Source organism: Leptonychotes weddellii, chromosome 3 (genome assembly GCF_054177405.1).
Source record: "Leptonychotes weddellii isolate Sample4059 chromosome 3, ASM5417740v2, whole genome shotgun sequence".
Classification (NCBI taxonomy): Eukaryota; Metazoa; Chordata; class Mammalia; order Carnivora; family Phocidae; genus Leptonychotes; species Leptonychotes weddellii.
This window is the reverse complement of record NC_138371.1, coordinates 165,938,442-165,953,448: the sequence shown is the minus strand read 5'-3', so window position 1 is coordinate 165,953,448 and position 15,007 is coordinate 165,938,442. Positions and strand designations below refer to the sequence as shown.

At 40.5% G+C, this 15,007-nt stretch overlaps 1 protein-coding gene and 1 long non-coding RNA gene across 4 annotated transcripts in view; one reads left to right on the top strand and one right to left on the bottom strand.

Annotated features, from left to right (window-relative positions):
• The window catches only part of CLYBL (citramalyl-CoA lyase), a 246,423-nt gene that overhangs the window by 26,288 nt on the left and 205,128 nt on the right, over window positions 1-15,007 (bottom strand). For 2 of the 3 annotated variants that reach the window (XM_081815168.1, XM_031026529.2), the window contains 2 exons: window positions 4,974-5,162; window positions 950-1,051 (listed from right to left, as the gene is read on the bottom strand). In XM_081815168.1, the coding sequence (XP_081671294.1) occupies window positions 950-1,051; window positions 4,974-5,162 (291 nt within the window). The remainder of the gene's footprint in view (window positions 1-949; window positions 1,052-4,973; window positions 5,163-15,007) is intronic. The other variant, XM_081815169.1, reaches the window with a different exon arrangement.
• LOC115940441 (uncharacterized) overlaps window positions 1-15,007 on the top strand; it is an 89,679-nt gene that overhangs the window by 63,064 nt on the left and 11,608 nt on the right. The window lies entirely within an intron of this gene.

Below are 15,007 nucleotides of genomic sequence, written 5' to 3'. Positions count from 1 at the left end.
GGGATATGCTTTGATTGTATCTCAGAATTGTGGGGCAGGCTGGAAGAATTTGTGGTTAGTGGGGTAAATGCGCGGATCATGAGGCTTGAAGCAGCTCCCCAAACATATGCACTCTGCCCCTCCTGCATGGTCCAGTAGGTCTCAAAGTTTCCTCTCGGAGCGCTTACTCACATACTATCTTTCTGGGCAGTTTCCAACTATCTCTTTTCTTTGTTTTTAGGGATTTCTTCCCTCCTGCCTTCTGAGACAGGGTGCTACAATGATGTTCATGAGTCAGGTGAAATGTGAGCCATATTTTGGAAAAGAGTTTAAATGATCAGTGATAAAGGGGAAAAAACAAGCTAGCCATGAAATCGTTAAGGCAAATTGTTGCATGTAACCATACAATGCTGGCAAACGCTCGGTTCAGCTAATCTTCCTGAATGCATATCAGGAAGTACTTTAGGTTCTAATGTGGCAAATTGAAATAATATACTACAAACTATTGATGTATCCTAACCTACAAATAGCAGTCTTACATACTAGACATGATGGATAATGTTGCTACAACGAGGCCAGCAAATTTCCCAATAAAAGGCAATTGTTACAAAAGAATAATTGAAAGTTAATTCATAAGGGCAACAAAATCAATTTTCATGTAGATTTCATCTAAAATATAATTCAAAACATGTTTACATGTGATTATTTAATTGAAATAGGAACCTATAAATATTTCACTTAAATATTTAGGATTGGGAAGTTTCTCTTTGCTATTTAGCCAATCTTTTGTTTTCTAAGATGCTCACAGCCTGGTTTTGGATTATTATAGAGAACAAATGGTGCTCAAGGTTTACTTTGCCTATAAATCTTTCTAGAAAAATATTTTTAAGTAGATGTCAAAATTGAGAACAAAAGTTCCCTTGGGTAATAAATAAAATACTAACTTATTAGTCACATTATGTTCTCTTACCTTAAAATTGAGCAAACCCATTGCAGTTTCCACAAAAGGGATTAAATTCATAGGTTGTTCAAGTTTTCGGCCTTTTAAGTAGAAGGAAAATTTGTCTGAAAACTAAAATCAAAAGTGTCATAGGTGATTAGTAGGGGAAAAAAATGTACAATCACCGAAATGTAGACATAGAAGTAGTATTTAAGTCTTTGGCCTGAGGAAGTAATATCCCAGCCTATTTTGTACACAAAAAAGAATGAAAACAAAACAAAAATAGGAGGAAAGACCAAAGAAAATAGGTAACAAAGTTCCCACCAAACTAAATAGTAAAACCCCAAGCATTATAAATTTTTTTTTTTTTTTCCCCCTAAAGGAGCAATTTGAGGCCTAGGAGTTAGAAGTGGAAAGAGAGATTCTGGAGTTTAGATGCTTTCCTTGAAAACATATTTACGTAAGACCTCTAGCCTTCACTTCGTTCAATGCAAATGGTAGGCCCCCAAAACAGTGAAGTCTTGCTCTACCTGCCATTCTGTTTTTGTTTTGGACCAGGCACTGACATCAGTGGAACTGTTAGCAGCCTTCTACGTGGAACCCATATTATTCATTATAGCACCATTATCCTTTGTTCAGAAGGTTTTTCTTCATAATTTTTTAGCTTACCTAGGAAGACCTTAAAAAGGAAGTTTAATTCTTTGAAGACCAAAGCTCGCCAATTTTTTCCATGAGACCAGTTCACAGCTAGCTCTGCGCTGCCAGTGGGGTAGCCCAAATTCCAAAATCTATCATCTGGAAACATACAAAAGCTCTTGCACAGATCTCCACCACCCCCCCTTTCAAAAGGAAAAAAAAAAAAAAAACCCACCACACTCTAAATTGTAAATCTATTATGTCTATCTAGATCTAATAAGATGTGGGGAGATAAAAAAAAAACCACACAGGTATGATAAAGCTATTTTTGTAAATAAAGATGAAAACATATATATCCATTTTAAATTTAAGGAATATTCAGCCATTAATGGATATCAAAGGAAAAGGGAATTTTAATCATCTCTCCATTCAGTCTCAGTTGGGTAAATCATATCTAAGAGATTTGCATAAATATAAACCATCAAAGACTTTTCATCTTCAAAGGGGGTTTCAAGACCCTATAAGCTTTGTACTGTAATCATGGCAGGTCACCACCCTGCAGGAATAGGGCTGCTATGGCAACATAAAAAAACTAATGCTTAAGGCTTAGCATAATATTCTGACTAATAGAAAGGAAACTCATTTTAAAAGCTGGCAGCCTATTTACCAGAAGCAGGATTAGAGGTGTTATTTCCCCTTTTAGCTGCCCCCTCCTTGCTTGTGCAGCACCCCCCTAAAAAATCTAATCACTGGGATCTTTAAAAAGCTTTTGAGCAATTTGCAGTAACTTTACAATTAGGCTAAAATAAATCACAGCTTTCAGTAATGAAGAATTATTCCCAGTTGCTCCCATTGCCCCTCCCTTCCTCAGACACCATCATCATCACCTCCTTAGTAACTTTTCAAGGGAAGGAATAACTCAACCAAAATAGCAAGAAAGAAGAGAAGGCTACAATGTAAGGAGACAAAATGTATAATATTACGGGAAAGTGAAAATAAAACCTAATTTATGTCACATTTGAGCTAGAAAATGGGTAGTGAAAGATTAGCAGTTTTGGTGTTACATCTGCACTGGAAGAACTTTTTTTTTCTCACTAAAAAAAAAAAAACCACAAAACAAAAAACACCGAAAAAACGTGCAACATTACTTGCCCCATTCTTTGCGTAAGAGTTTTAACTACAAGAATCATAAAGTTTAAAACTAGTTAAGTACTTTACAATATATTTCCTGTTCTTAGAAAAATCTCTAATGCCTTCTGTTTTTAAGCCAACAGGGACATTTAAAAATTAAATATTCTGGCCCATTCTCCTTCTCCTCCTCCCCTTCTTTCTTAAAAAATTGCATTAAGTACTGCCACAAAAGGTAACTAGTGGAGAAGTTTCAATTAATTTTTTCAAAAGGAGACGATTAAATGTTTCCGGCCTGGTAAAGTGTTCATTTCAGTGAGGTGGAGGGGCTGGGGAGGGGGGTGGAGGAAAAGAAGGGGAAAAAATCACAAAGAGATTGGGGAGGAGATGAAGTAGCAGGGCTCAGCAATTCTTTCAATTCCAGTGCACACCCAATAGTGTGTTGGAAGAATGCACACTGTTCGGGATTTGTGGGAGAATTGTCCCACGACAAAGAAGGCAGAGTCGCGCTTGTTATAGTCCAATAAGCCGTGCCAGTCAAACAAGAACCCACACTAGCGACAAAAGGCCGGCAAGAGATTCTCACACAAAAGGAAACAAGGAAGCCCATCTTTCAGTTGTGCATCAGGCTCTGGGTTTTATGCTTCACATAAATACAAACGGAGAGGAAAAAATAAACAGCCCAAAAGACTTCTGTTAACTAGAAATCCTATTTCTATCCAAGGATTTAAAACAGCGAACAGAAGCTGTAGCTCAAGGCTGGGGTGGGTCCTCCCCTCTTAAATGAAGGGTAATAACGGTGATAAACAGGCATTAACATGAAACCAAAAGGGAACAGTGGCTTCAGATTCCATTTCAATCAATTTAAGACACATTCGAATGGGGTAGGAGGCCTCGGGGATTGTAGCCTCCTGTAACCAGTATCTTCCAGCTTCTGAGGGGGTGACCTTGGAGAGAAGAACTCCAGTTTAGAAAGTAAATATGGGTCCTTGAACATGGGGCCTTCAAGAAGACTCCAACACGGAGCTGTCCAGCAGAAAAAATAATGGCAGCCACAGATGTAATTCTGAATTTTCTAGGAGCTACATTAAAAGAGGAAAATGAAATAGGTGAGTTTCGTTTGAATAATGTTTGTTCAACCCAATAGACCTGAAATATTAATCATCTCGACATGTGATCAATATAAAAACTACTGAGATAATTTACATTCTTTTAGGGGGAGGGGGCTGCTAAGTCTTCAAAACCCCATGTGTATTTTATACACTTACAGCACATCTCAATTTGGACTTGCCACATTTCAAGCGCTCAGTAGCCACATGGGGCGGGTGGCCAGAGCACTGGAAAGTACAGACTCGACGTATCTACATGCCTGAAAAAGGTGAGCAGGTTTCCTCTGGTAGTACAACTATTCGGTGTATAGCTGCATTTGCAGCCACAGCCTTAGAAATAATCCCAGATGTGGCATCAAGAGCCTGCGCCCACAGCCGTGTCCCAGGCCCGCTGCCCCCAAGCAGCCCAATGGGCAGGTATTTTATTCAGCAGAGATCTGCAAAATCATAGCAACCCCTAAATAAAATCTAGCCTCCCCCTCCTTGAACAATGAAAACAATCATAGTATAATTAGGCCCATTTCAAAGTTTTCTTAAGTCATTTGACATGCCAGGTTTTTATTGGCTGAAAAGTCTGTCATGAAACACACACACACCTGTCAGCAATTTAAAAAGGACGGACTAGAGAGCTGTTCAGGAAATAATATCTGTGCTAATTAAAACCACTAGTTGAAAGCTTCCTGTTTCTTCCTCTAGTTGCCCTCAGGAGTGACCTTGCCCTCTCCTCCTCTAGGTTCGTTTTATCATTCGTGGCTAATGTGCCTTTGCTGTCTATGAAGACTGCAAATGAACCTGGGTGGGAGCCATTTACTTCACTGCTCTTCCGGTGGAGGTTAGGGCCTGGCGGGCCGTGAGGAGCGATCCAGTTCCGGGGCAAGCCAGTTTCCGAGGATTGCTCTGTGAGGCTTCCGAGGAGGCTGTTCTGGCCAAACCGCAAGTCTGAGTGGGGAGCGGACGCATCATCCCGTGGGCAGAGTTGTTGCTCTGAACACTCTGGGTAAAGCCAGGCTCTCCTTGTGTGAAGGGAACAGTCTCTTGGGCTCCCTCCTTTCCTTTAGCTCCCTTTCTCTCTGCTCCATGCGTGTGTTTTCAAAATCTGCGGCACCCGAATCCTTCCCTTCTGCTACCCCTTCAGAGCTGCTCCTGAGCCTTTAATTAAAGCAAAGCATTAGCTTACTCACCCACTGGATTTCTTCAGGACTTTCCACCTTGGGCAGCATCAGGCTAGAGGGAAGGACCCGGGACTGCAGGAGGGTCTCCAGGTCCTCTTCGGCCAGACCGCTGGACACCGAGTTGACTCTCACACACTTTTCGGTTGGGCCCAGATCAAAGTCTTCAAGCGTTTTTACTATTCTCAGTCGAGCTTCATTCTATCAATGTCAATAAAATGTACCTCCTAAGTTTATTTATCATCGAGAGCAAACAATCCAACTGACCGTGGACCTGCTATGTGGATTCAGAATCTGAGCACCATGACTGTATCTACACATTTCCCCGTCCAGCAAATAAATGGTATTTGAAATAAGTTGTGCAATCTGACAGACAAGGGATTGATTTCCAAACTTCACTCACGATGACTGTAACAGAGATGACAGCCACTGTTGTGCATACTGGTGCACTTCTTAAATAGTACTGTGCCCTCGCTCGTTAGCATTGCTTTTCAACTATGAGGGTAAAATAACCAATAGGTAACGTTTATTGAGCATTTACTAAGCTCTAGGCAAGGTTCTAAGTCTTCTCCTGCATTTTCTCATTTAATAAATATAGGGAGCTACATAACACATGGATAACGGGTAGTCTTGTCTGTCAGCATATTCACATTAGGGAAAAAATAAGGATTTGTTTTTCTCTTTCCACATGCGTCATGTTTTTTAGTCACTTAAAATTTTTTTTGCAAGTGAGTTGAATTTTGCCATTCAATTAAGAAGGCGCTTACAGGAAAATGACACTCCACAGTACAAAAAAGCTCCAACTTATCCAGATGGAAGGCAATAATGCCACCAAGAAATCCCTTCATGAAGTGGAAAACAAATACTTTTTTTTCCCTTTGATTTGACAGTCTGTGCTCCATAGTTAAGAAAAGCTGAAAGGTTGAAAGCCTGCTTCAGTATGTGAATTGTCCCTAGAAAAACTGTATGAAACCAAACATGTTATTTGCTGGCTCTGAGTTGGGGTGTTGAAGGTGGGGAAGGGGGTGGGGAGAGAAAGGAGCGTATTGAGGGGCTGGGGGTTGGCGTCAAGAGAAAGAAAGCACTTGGGGTCATTACTTCCTGCCAATTTCAGTTTCAAAAACAAATTCCTTCAACTTGCCAACAGCCCTCAACAAATTCTCATTGTCAGAATGAACACTTATCAAAAGTAGTTTCATTTGGGAAGGGTTTTTATGATACTAATAAAACTTTAAAGCTTCTCACTGCTGACGAATGTGGTTTTAAAAAAAAAAAAAGTCTTAACAATATACAGCCATTTGAACAGCAATACTTACCTGGGAAAATAGCAAACCAAAGCGGAGACAAAAAGAGAATTATGAGAGCTGATATTGGGTCTAAGTCTAATCAACAAGACAAGCCAGGACAGTAGATTTAAAGCAGACGGATGTAGGTCTACGACCGAGTGGGAGCAGGGAAGGCTTCCAAATGTGGTCTGAGTTAAACAGTGTGAGGAAACAGTGGCTTAGAGTTGTCAGGTCAGATGGAAACAGAATACGTAGACCAGTTTAAGACAGTCCTGCGGAGCCCTGATTTACAGAGCTCTGACTGCAGATAATTAGGCCAAGCTTAGACAAAAGCAAGAGAGCGCGCACGCTAGCTAAGTGAAGGACGATGCGGCCAACAGTGGCTTGGTTCCACATCATGCCGTTGGCTATTCCACAGCTATAAAACTCATCCGCTTGCTCTGCCATGCCTTCTTTTTACATTCACTAACTAGGAAAATCCGAAGGTGAAGAGCGGAAGTGAGCTCAGTGTCATGGTTCCAAGAACATCTAGAGCTGTCGAGAGAAATGCCTTCAGCTCTTTGGCAGTGCGGGCATTTATATCCATGGCCTCCGAGAACCTAAAATGTGTTATGCTCCATGTAGCCCGCACAGCTACAGACTCAGGATTGCTCTCCAGCTTGTAAATATTTCAACTTCCAGGATTTCTTTCAGTAGCAGGTTGGGCTTGTCAAGGGTCTACTGGGACAGAGTGAATGGAAAATGGAAAGGAACGAACTAGATCATTTAGCCTGAAAGGCATTTTAAAACTTGGATTACTTGAATCGTCATCTACATTCTGCTTTAATCTGGGTTGCGCCCAAGGTGCAGGATCCCTGGCAACGTCAACTTCCTAAATTGTTCATGTTGGTGTCAAACAAAATCTGACCTCTAAGCTGTTTTGTTGCTTCCATTTGGGTTAGAAAGGGACTGTTTGTTCAAAGCTCGTGTTCTAAACCCGTTTGGGATTTTAACTAAAGTCAGATTACCATGGTTTCAGCACATTCCGGTTTATTTAGTAAAATTCAACCCTTGTGAAATTGGCTGCAAATGAAGTACCTAATTCCAATTTTAGGCATAATCTGATTAGTACTTTTCATGTTATAATAATGAACAGTGACTACTCAGCATTTTGTTAGACTTTTTTTTTTTTGGCTCAGAATGAAAACAAGCTCTTTCCACTTCATCATTCTGTACCTTTCCAAAAAAAGCTGATGGCTTTGGAGGTATATTGCCACACAACACCCTTATTAACAGGCTGTTGCTTGCTGCAATTTACATAAACTAAGTGTGCATCCCTCTGCTATGTATCCCAAAATACCCAACATCTTCACTGAAATTTACACCAACCAACAAGTATGTTGATTTTTTCTTTTTTTCTTTTTGGTGCTTTAATGGTGAAATATGTTACTGTGCTAGCAAACACACCCATACCATCTGTTGGGTGAGAGGAAGACAGTTTCTAAGAACAATTAAGTTTAGTTCTGGGTGCTCAGCTAGAGAGAGCCACCATCCGCCCAGTTGTGAAAAGAAAGAAATTCTGTTCATTCTGTTCTCTCCCTCCCTCTCTCCCTGATACCAATCTCTCTTTCTCACAGCTCTCTCCTTTGCATCACCTTGCTCCCTTCACATTTTCACTCTCTCTCTCTTTTTCCTTGGCTTCTGTTTGGCCCTGACTATCCTTCCAATTTCTTTTCTTTTTTTTTTTTTTTTTTAAGATTTTATTTATTTATTTGACAGAGAGAGAGACATAGCGAGAGAGGGAACACAAGCAGGGGGAGTGGGAGAGGGAGAAGCAGGCTTCCCGCTGAGCAGGGAGCCCGATGTGGGGCTCGATCCCAGGACCCCGGGATCATGACCTGAGCCGAAGGCAGACGCTTAACGACTGAGCCACCCAGGCGCCCCATATCCTTCCAATTTCTGTCTCATTCAGGGGATCAGTAAGACACGGCCTGGCAGACACCCCCTTCTCTGAAGGGCTATATAAGTGATCTGCTGAGATTATTGGGAGGTAATGTTCCCTGGCAAAAGAAGGAAGAGGAAATTAAAGCAAAAAGAGGCTCCTCAAAAAAGACCTTTCTTGTGGGGGGGGGAAGGGGTGTCTTACAGAACGGCCTTGGTAAGCATTTCTTAATGTAGGGTGATCTTGTCCCACTAAAATCCAAAAAAACAGAATAATGGAATTCAGGCCTTTCTCAACAGTTACATTAGATCTTTGCAGAGACTAATTATCACAGTGTGTTCTACAGCATGTCTGATTCCAGAGGTGAACTCTGCAGAGGTCACAAAGAAAGTTGGCACCGATCAGAATCGTCACTGTCCCCTGTTCTAAATAAAAAGTGGTGTCACCAAACTTCCCGCAGCCAATCGATATTTCGTGCCGCAGGCTGCTCAGTGCAGTGGACCAGTGGCTAATAAACTTGTCCTTATACATAAGCCACCGTATTATGTGCCTCTGTCTGGGCCAGGAACCAAGGCGTGCTCTGATTTCAGAGACCCGGTTCTTATCACCTGGGGAAGAGACACGCTCGGGTGACGTAAGAAAGCGGCTAAATCAACCATCGCCAAGACCTGCAGACTCCAAAATTAAAGGAGAAAATATGCGTGCAGTTGGTTCAATTGGCACCCATTAAAGCTAATAACTAATCATCCTCGCAAGTTTCTAGCTCCGAATGATCAAATCTGCAAAGAAAACAACATCCGTCCACTTTTACACTCCAGTGGAAGAGGTGGTCCCTCGCGGCAGGGCGGCACAGTCTCACCATCTGGAGAATAAATCGAGTGTGAAGTACAGTATAGTTTGGGACCAAGCTCCGTGGCGGCAGCTCAGCAGTGAGTTCATTAGTTCCCAACTTCCAGGGATTAGAGCGGCATCAATTCTACTGTCGGATAGGAAGAGACAGACAGGATACGAGATTCAAGGAGGATTGTGACAACCAGGAGGAGCCCCTTGGGTTTATTTATAAAACTACAAAGTATAAACACACCCAAATAAGTGCCTTAAATAATAGCATTATCACAGTTTCATAACATCTGAATTAACACCTTTCCCTTCTTCCACACCACCCCCTCAACCTCGTATGTTAATGTATAGTCCTTTTCAGAGGAAACCACAAGGGCACCCTTGATGCAACAGGAGCAGGGAGAAAGCCGAGCGGCAGAACCCAGATTTGGTAATTAAGAAATATGAAAGACCTTCTAGACTCCAGGGAGATGCATAACCTTGGTGATTTTTAAAAATGTGCAATTAATATTTCATCGTTCAAAAGGCAAACTGTGAGGCCACAGCCTCAAAAACACTAGTGAATTCTGTCTTTTCTGAATGTGTCCACCTTATTTCCATTTTATCTGATTTGTAAAACGATGTCACAGGCCCGGAGTGCAACGAACTTTGGGCAGACGGCCTTGTTATCAGTATCTATGTGAAAAAATTTTTGAAAATGTTGAGGTCATTTGGTTCGGAGTGAACTTTTCCATGGAAGGATCTCCTTTTTCACACAACTTCTTTTATACATTTATATTAAAAAAAAAAAAAAAAAAGAAGTGCTGTGACATAAAACAGGTCATCGCTTGTAAACTATGTTATTGTATTTTTCTCATAAATGTATAAAAATTTATTACAGGATCCCAAAGACTGTGGTAGTGACTGCATTGGACAAAAGGCAAATAAATTCTCGTTAATTATTACAACGTGGTAGCGTTTCTTTAGGAAGGTGATAGTGTTGAGTTTTCGATCCCATTGTTTTTTCCACATGATAAAGAAATCTTGGTTTGTTTTTGAAAGAAGAAAACTAACAACTCTACTGCATGTACCATGAGTCAACTGGTTTAAAATTTCATTCATGGGTAACACCAAAGGCACAGGTAATTGGACTTCATGAAAATTAAGAAGTATTTGTACATCAAGAGACACTATGAACAGAGGAAAAAAGGCAACCCACAGATTGGGAGAAAATATTTGCAAATCATATAACTGATAAAGGATTCATATCTAGAATATATACAGATCTCCTAACACTCAACAACCAAAAAACAACACAATGCAAAAAAAAAAAACCCAAAAAACAAAAAACCAACACAATTCAATGGGCAAAGGACTTGAATAGACATTTCTCCAAAGAAGATATACGGATGGCCAATAAGCACATGAAAAGATGCTCAACATCACTGATCATTAGGGAAACGCAAATCACAACTACACTGAGATACCAGTTCACAACCGTTAGGATGGCTACTATGGAAAAAAAAAGAAACCAGAAAAAAACAAGTGTTGGTGAGGATGTGGATAAATTGGAACCCTAGTGCGCTGTTGGTGGGAATGTAAATTACAGCCGCTATAGAAAATCGTATGGCAGTTCCTCAAAAAATTAAAAATAGAATTACCAGGGGCGCCTGGGTGGCTCAGTTGGTTAAGCGACTGCCTTCGGCTCAGGTCATGATCCTGGAGTCCCGGGATCGAGTCCCGCATCCGGCTCCCTGCTCGGCGGGGGGTCTGCTTCTCCCTCTGACCCTCCCCCCTCTCATGCTCTCTCTATCTCATTCTCTCTCAAATGAATAAATAAAATCTTTAAAAAAAAAAAATAGAATTACCATATGATCAGCAATGCCCCTTCTGGGTATATATCCCAAAGCACGAAAGGCAGGGTCTTAAAGAGATTATTTGTCATGTACAATGAAATATTATTCAACTTTAAAAAGAGAGGAAATTCTGACAGATGCTACAACATGGATGAACCTTGAGGACATTAGGGTAAGTGAAATAAGCCAGTCACAGAAAAGACAAATACTGTTGTGATTCCACATCAATGAGGTACGTAGAGTAGTCAGAACGTAGAATAGTGGTTGCCAGGTGCTGGGGGGAGGAGGGAATTGGGAGTTGGTGTTTAATGAGCACAACATTTCAGTTTTACAAGATGAAGAGTTACAGGGATGGATGGGGCATGGCTGCACAACAGTGTGAATGTTCCAGTAACATCTGAATAGTACACTTAAACATGGGTAAGGTGGGAAATTTGGTTACATATACAAGACCCCAATAAAAAAAAGTGAAAAATTTTTCACTCACTGATTTATCCCACAAATTATTACACTCTAGGCACTCTGTTTATTCTGAAAGTGTAGACTTGGGCAGAGCAAAGTTTCTGATGTGTTAATTATAAAAGGTACATTAAAACACACATGTATAGTGAAATGCCAAATCAACTTTCATTCAAAGGACTAAGAAAGCTCAGGGTGTATGGATAGATGGTTCATAATATGCAACTGGCATTTCTGCCCCTCAGACATTTAATGGAAAAAGAGAAAACCCCACAAGAAACAACACTAGAATACAATAAATCTATGAAAAGAATTTATTTGGAAGGTCTCTGAGCAATTAAAAATATTTTTTAAAGACATTTAAAAAGTGGCTTTAAGTCATACAGGCCTATACTTTCATCAAAATTCACAGAAAGTATGCTTAAAATTTGTGTTTCATTTTATATAATTTTTACCACAAAAGAGCAAAGAGAATAGTAACCAGTTTTGAAGGCTAGTCAATGATATACACACAGAAGTATTTGAGGGGAAGTCTACTGCTGCTGTCTGCAACTTACTTTGAAATTAATTAAAAAGTAAATGAATTGATGGATGGATAGAAGGATAGCTAGGTGGACAAGTTTTTACTCTGTAAAACATTAATGGGAGAATATAGGAGGTGGGTATAGGGGTATTCATTGTACAGTCTTTCAACCTTTGTGATGTTTAAAGTTTTTGTAATACAACTTGGGGAAAAAAAATTTCTTAAAGCGCCTCTAAAATGTTGGGGCGCCTGGGTGGCTCAGTCGTTAAGCATCTGCCTTCGGCTCAGGTCATGGTCCCAGGGTCCTGGGATCGAGCCCCGCATCAGGCTCCCTGCTCCGCGGGGAAGCCTGCTTCTCCCTCTCCCACTCCCCCTGCTTGTGTTCCCTCTCTCGCTGTGTCTCTCTGTCAAATAAATAAATAAAATTAAAACAAAATTATAAAAAAATAAATAACATGTTGATAGTTTTTGGAGCTGATTGGTGAATACATGGGGACTCTTGACACAATTCTCTTTACATTTGCATATACAGATCTTCCTCAACTTATGATGGGGTTATGTCCCAATAAACTCATTGTAAGTTGAAAATATCGTAAGTCAATAAATACTGTAAGTGGAAAACGTGTTTAATTCACCTAACCTACTGAACGTCATATATGAGCCTAGCCTACCTTAAACGTGCTCAGAACACTTATGCTGGTCTACAGTTGGGCAAAATCATCTAACACAAAGCCTGTTTAATAATGAAATGTTGAGTATCTCAAGTAATTTGTTGAATACTGTACTGAAAGTGAAAAACCAGAGGGGCTCTACGGTACAGATGCATTGGTTGTTTACCTTGGTGATCATGGGGCTGACTGGGAGCTGAGGCTCCCTGCTGCTGCCCAGCATCATCACAGAGGATCTTACTGCCTATTGCTAGCCCGAAAAAGATCCAAATTCAAAATTTAAAGTGCAGCTCCTACTGACTGTGTATCACTTTTGTAACACTGTAAAGTTGAAAAATCCTAAATTGAACCATCGTAAGTTGGGGACCATCTATATTAGAATATTTCCACAATAAAATGTTAAAAACTAGTTAATGATGTATATCATATGATTTCACTCATACGTGGAATTTTTTAAAAGATTTTATTTATTTATTTATTTGAGAGAGAGAGAGAGCGGGGGTAGGAGCAGAGGGAGAGGGACAAGCAGACTCCGTGCTCAGCATGGAGCCCGATGTGGGCCTTGATCCCATGACCCTGAGATCTTGACCTGAGCTGAAATCAAGAGTTGGACGCCTAACCAACTCAGCCACCGAGGCACCCCTCATATGCGGAATTTCAGAAACAAAACAAATTAACAAAAAAAGAGACAAAAACAGACTCTTAAATACAGAGAACAAATTGGTCCTTGCCAGAAGGGAGGTAAGTGGGAGGACGGGTGAAACAGATAAAGGGGATCAAGAGGACACTTTGATGAGCACTGAGTAATGTACAGAACTGTTCGATCATTGTATTGCACACCTGAAATTAATATGACACTGTATGTTAATTATACTTCAGTTAAAAAAAAGTTAATGGCAAGTTAACTTCATTTTACTTGTTATTTGTGGGAAATAATTTGGGGGAGATTATTTTTAGGCTTGTGATTTTTTTTTTGGTTAACTAATCAATGGCTGTTAGTGTATTCATAGTTGTGCAAGCATTGCCACAATCAATTTTAGAATATTTTTATCATCCCCAAAAGAAACCCCATATTCTTTAAGCAGTTACTTCCATATCTCCGCAACCCTCCCAGGTCTAGGCAACCACTGATCTATCTTGTTTCTCTGTTGATCTGCTTATTCTGAACATTTCATATAAATGGAATCATGCAATATGTGATCTTTTGACTGGTTAGTACAATGTTTCAAGGTCTGTCACGCTGTAGCCTGTATCAGAACTTCCTTCTTTATTGCCAAATAATATTCCACTGTATGGATATACCACTTCTAGTTCATCTGTTATCAGTTAATGAACATTTGGTTTGTTTTGGCCTTTGGCTACTAGGAAAAATGCTGCTACGAACATTCATGTACAAGTTTTTGTATGGTTATCTGTTTTCTTTTTTTAAAGATTTTATTTATTTATTTATTTATTTATTTATTTATTTATTTATCAATCAATCAGAGAGAGAGACAGAGCACAAGCAGGGGGAGCGGCAGGCAGAGGCAGAAGCAGGCTCCCCACTGAGCAGGGAGCCCGATGGGGGCTCCATCCCAGGACCCCAGGATCATGACCTGAGCCGAAGGCAGATGCTTAACTGAATGAGCCACTCAGGCATCCCTGGTTATCTGTTTTCATTTTTCTTGGGTACCTACCTAGGAGAAAGTAGAATTGCTGGGTCATAAGGTAACTCTAATCTTCTGAGGAACTATTAACTGTTTCCAAAGCGGCTGTGTCAATTTATATTCTGACCAGCAGCGTATGAAGGTTCCAATTGCTTTCTACATCCTCTCCAACACTTGTTAAGATCTTTTTGATTAGAGCCATCCTAGTGGGTGTGAAGTGGTCTCTCACCATGCTCATTGTGGCTTTGATTTGCATTTCCCTGATGACTAATGATGTTGAGTACCTTTTCATGTGCTTTTTTGCCAATTTTATATCTTCTTTGGAGAAAGGTCTATTTCAAATCCTTTGCTCATTTAAAAAAACTATGGTAAACTACATACAATATAAAATTTTCCATTTTAACCATTTTTAGGTGGGGAGGGGCAGAGGGAGAGACAGAATCCCAAGTAGACCCTGTGCTAAGTACAGAGGCCTATGCAGGGCTCGATCTCACAACCCTGAGGTCATGACCTGAACTGAAATCAGGAGTCAGATGCTTAACTGACTGAGCCACCAGGTACCCCTATTTTAACAATTAAAAAAATTTTTTTATTTATTCATTTGAGACACTGAGATACAGAGAGAGAGAGAGAGAGAGCATGAGCAGGGGGAGAGGCAGAGGGAGAGGGAGAGGGAGAAGCAGGCTCCTCGCTGAGCCAGGAGCCCAATGTGGGGCTCGATCCCAGGACCCTGGGATCATGACCCGAGCAGAAAGCAGACGCTTAACTATCTGAGCCACCCAGGCGCCCCTTAACCATTTTTAAGTGTACCATTCGATGGTCTTAATTACTGTCACAATGTTGTGCAACCATCATGATTACCTATATC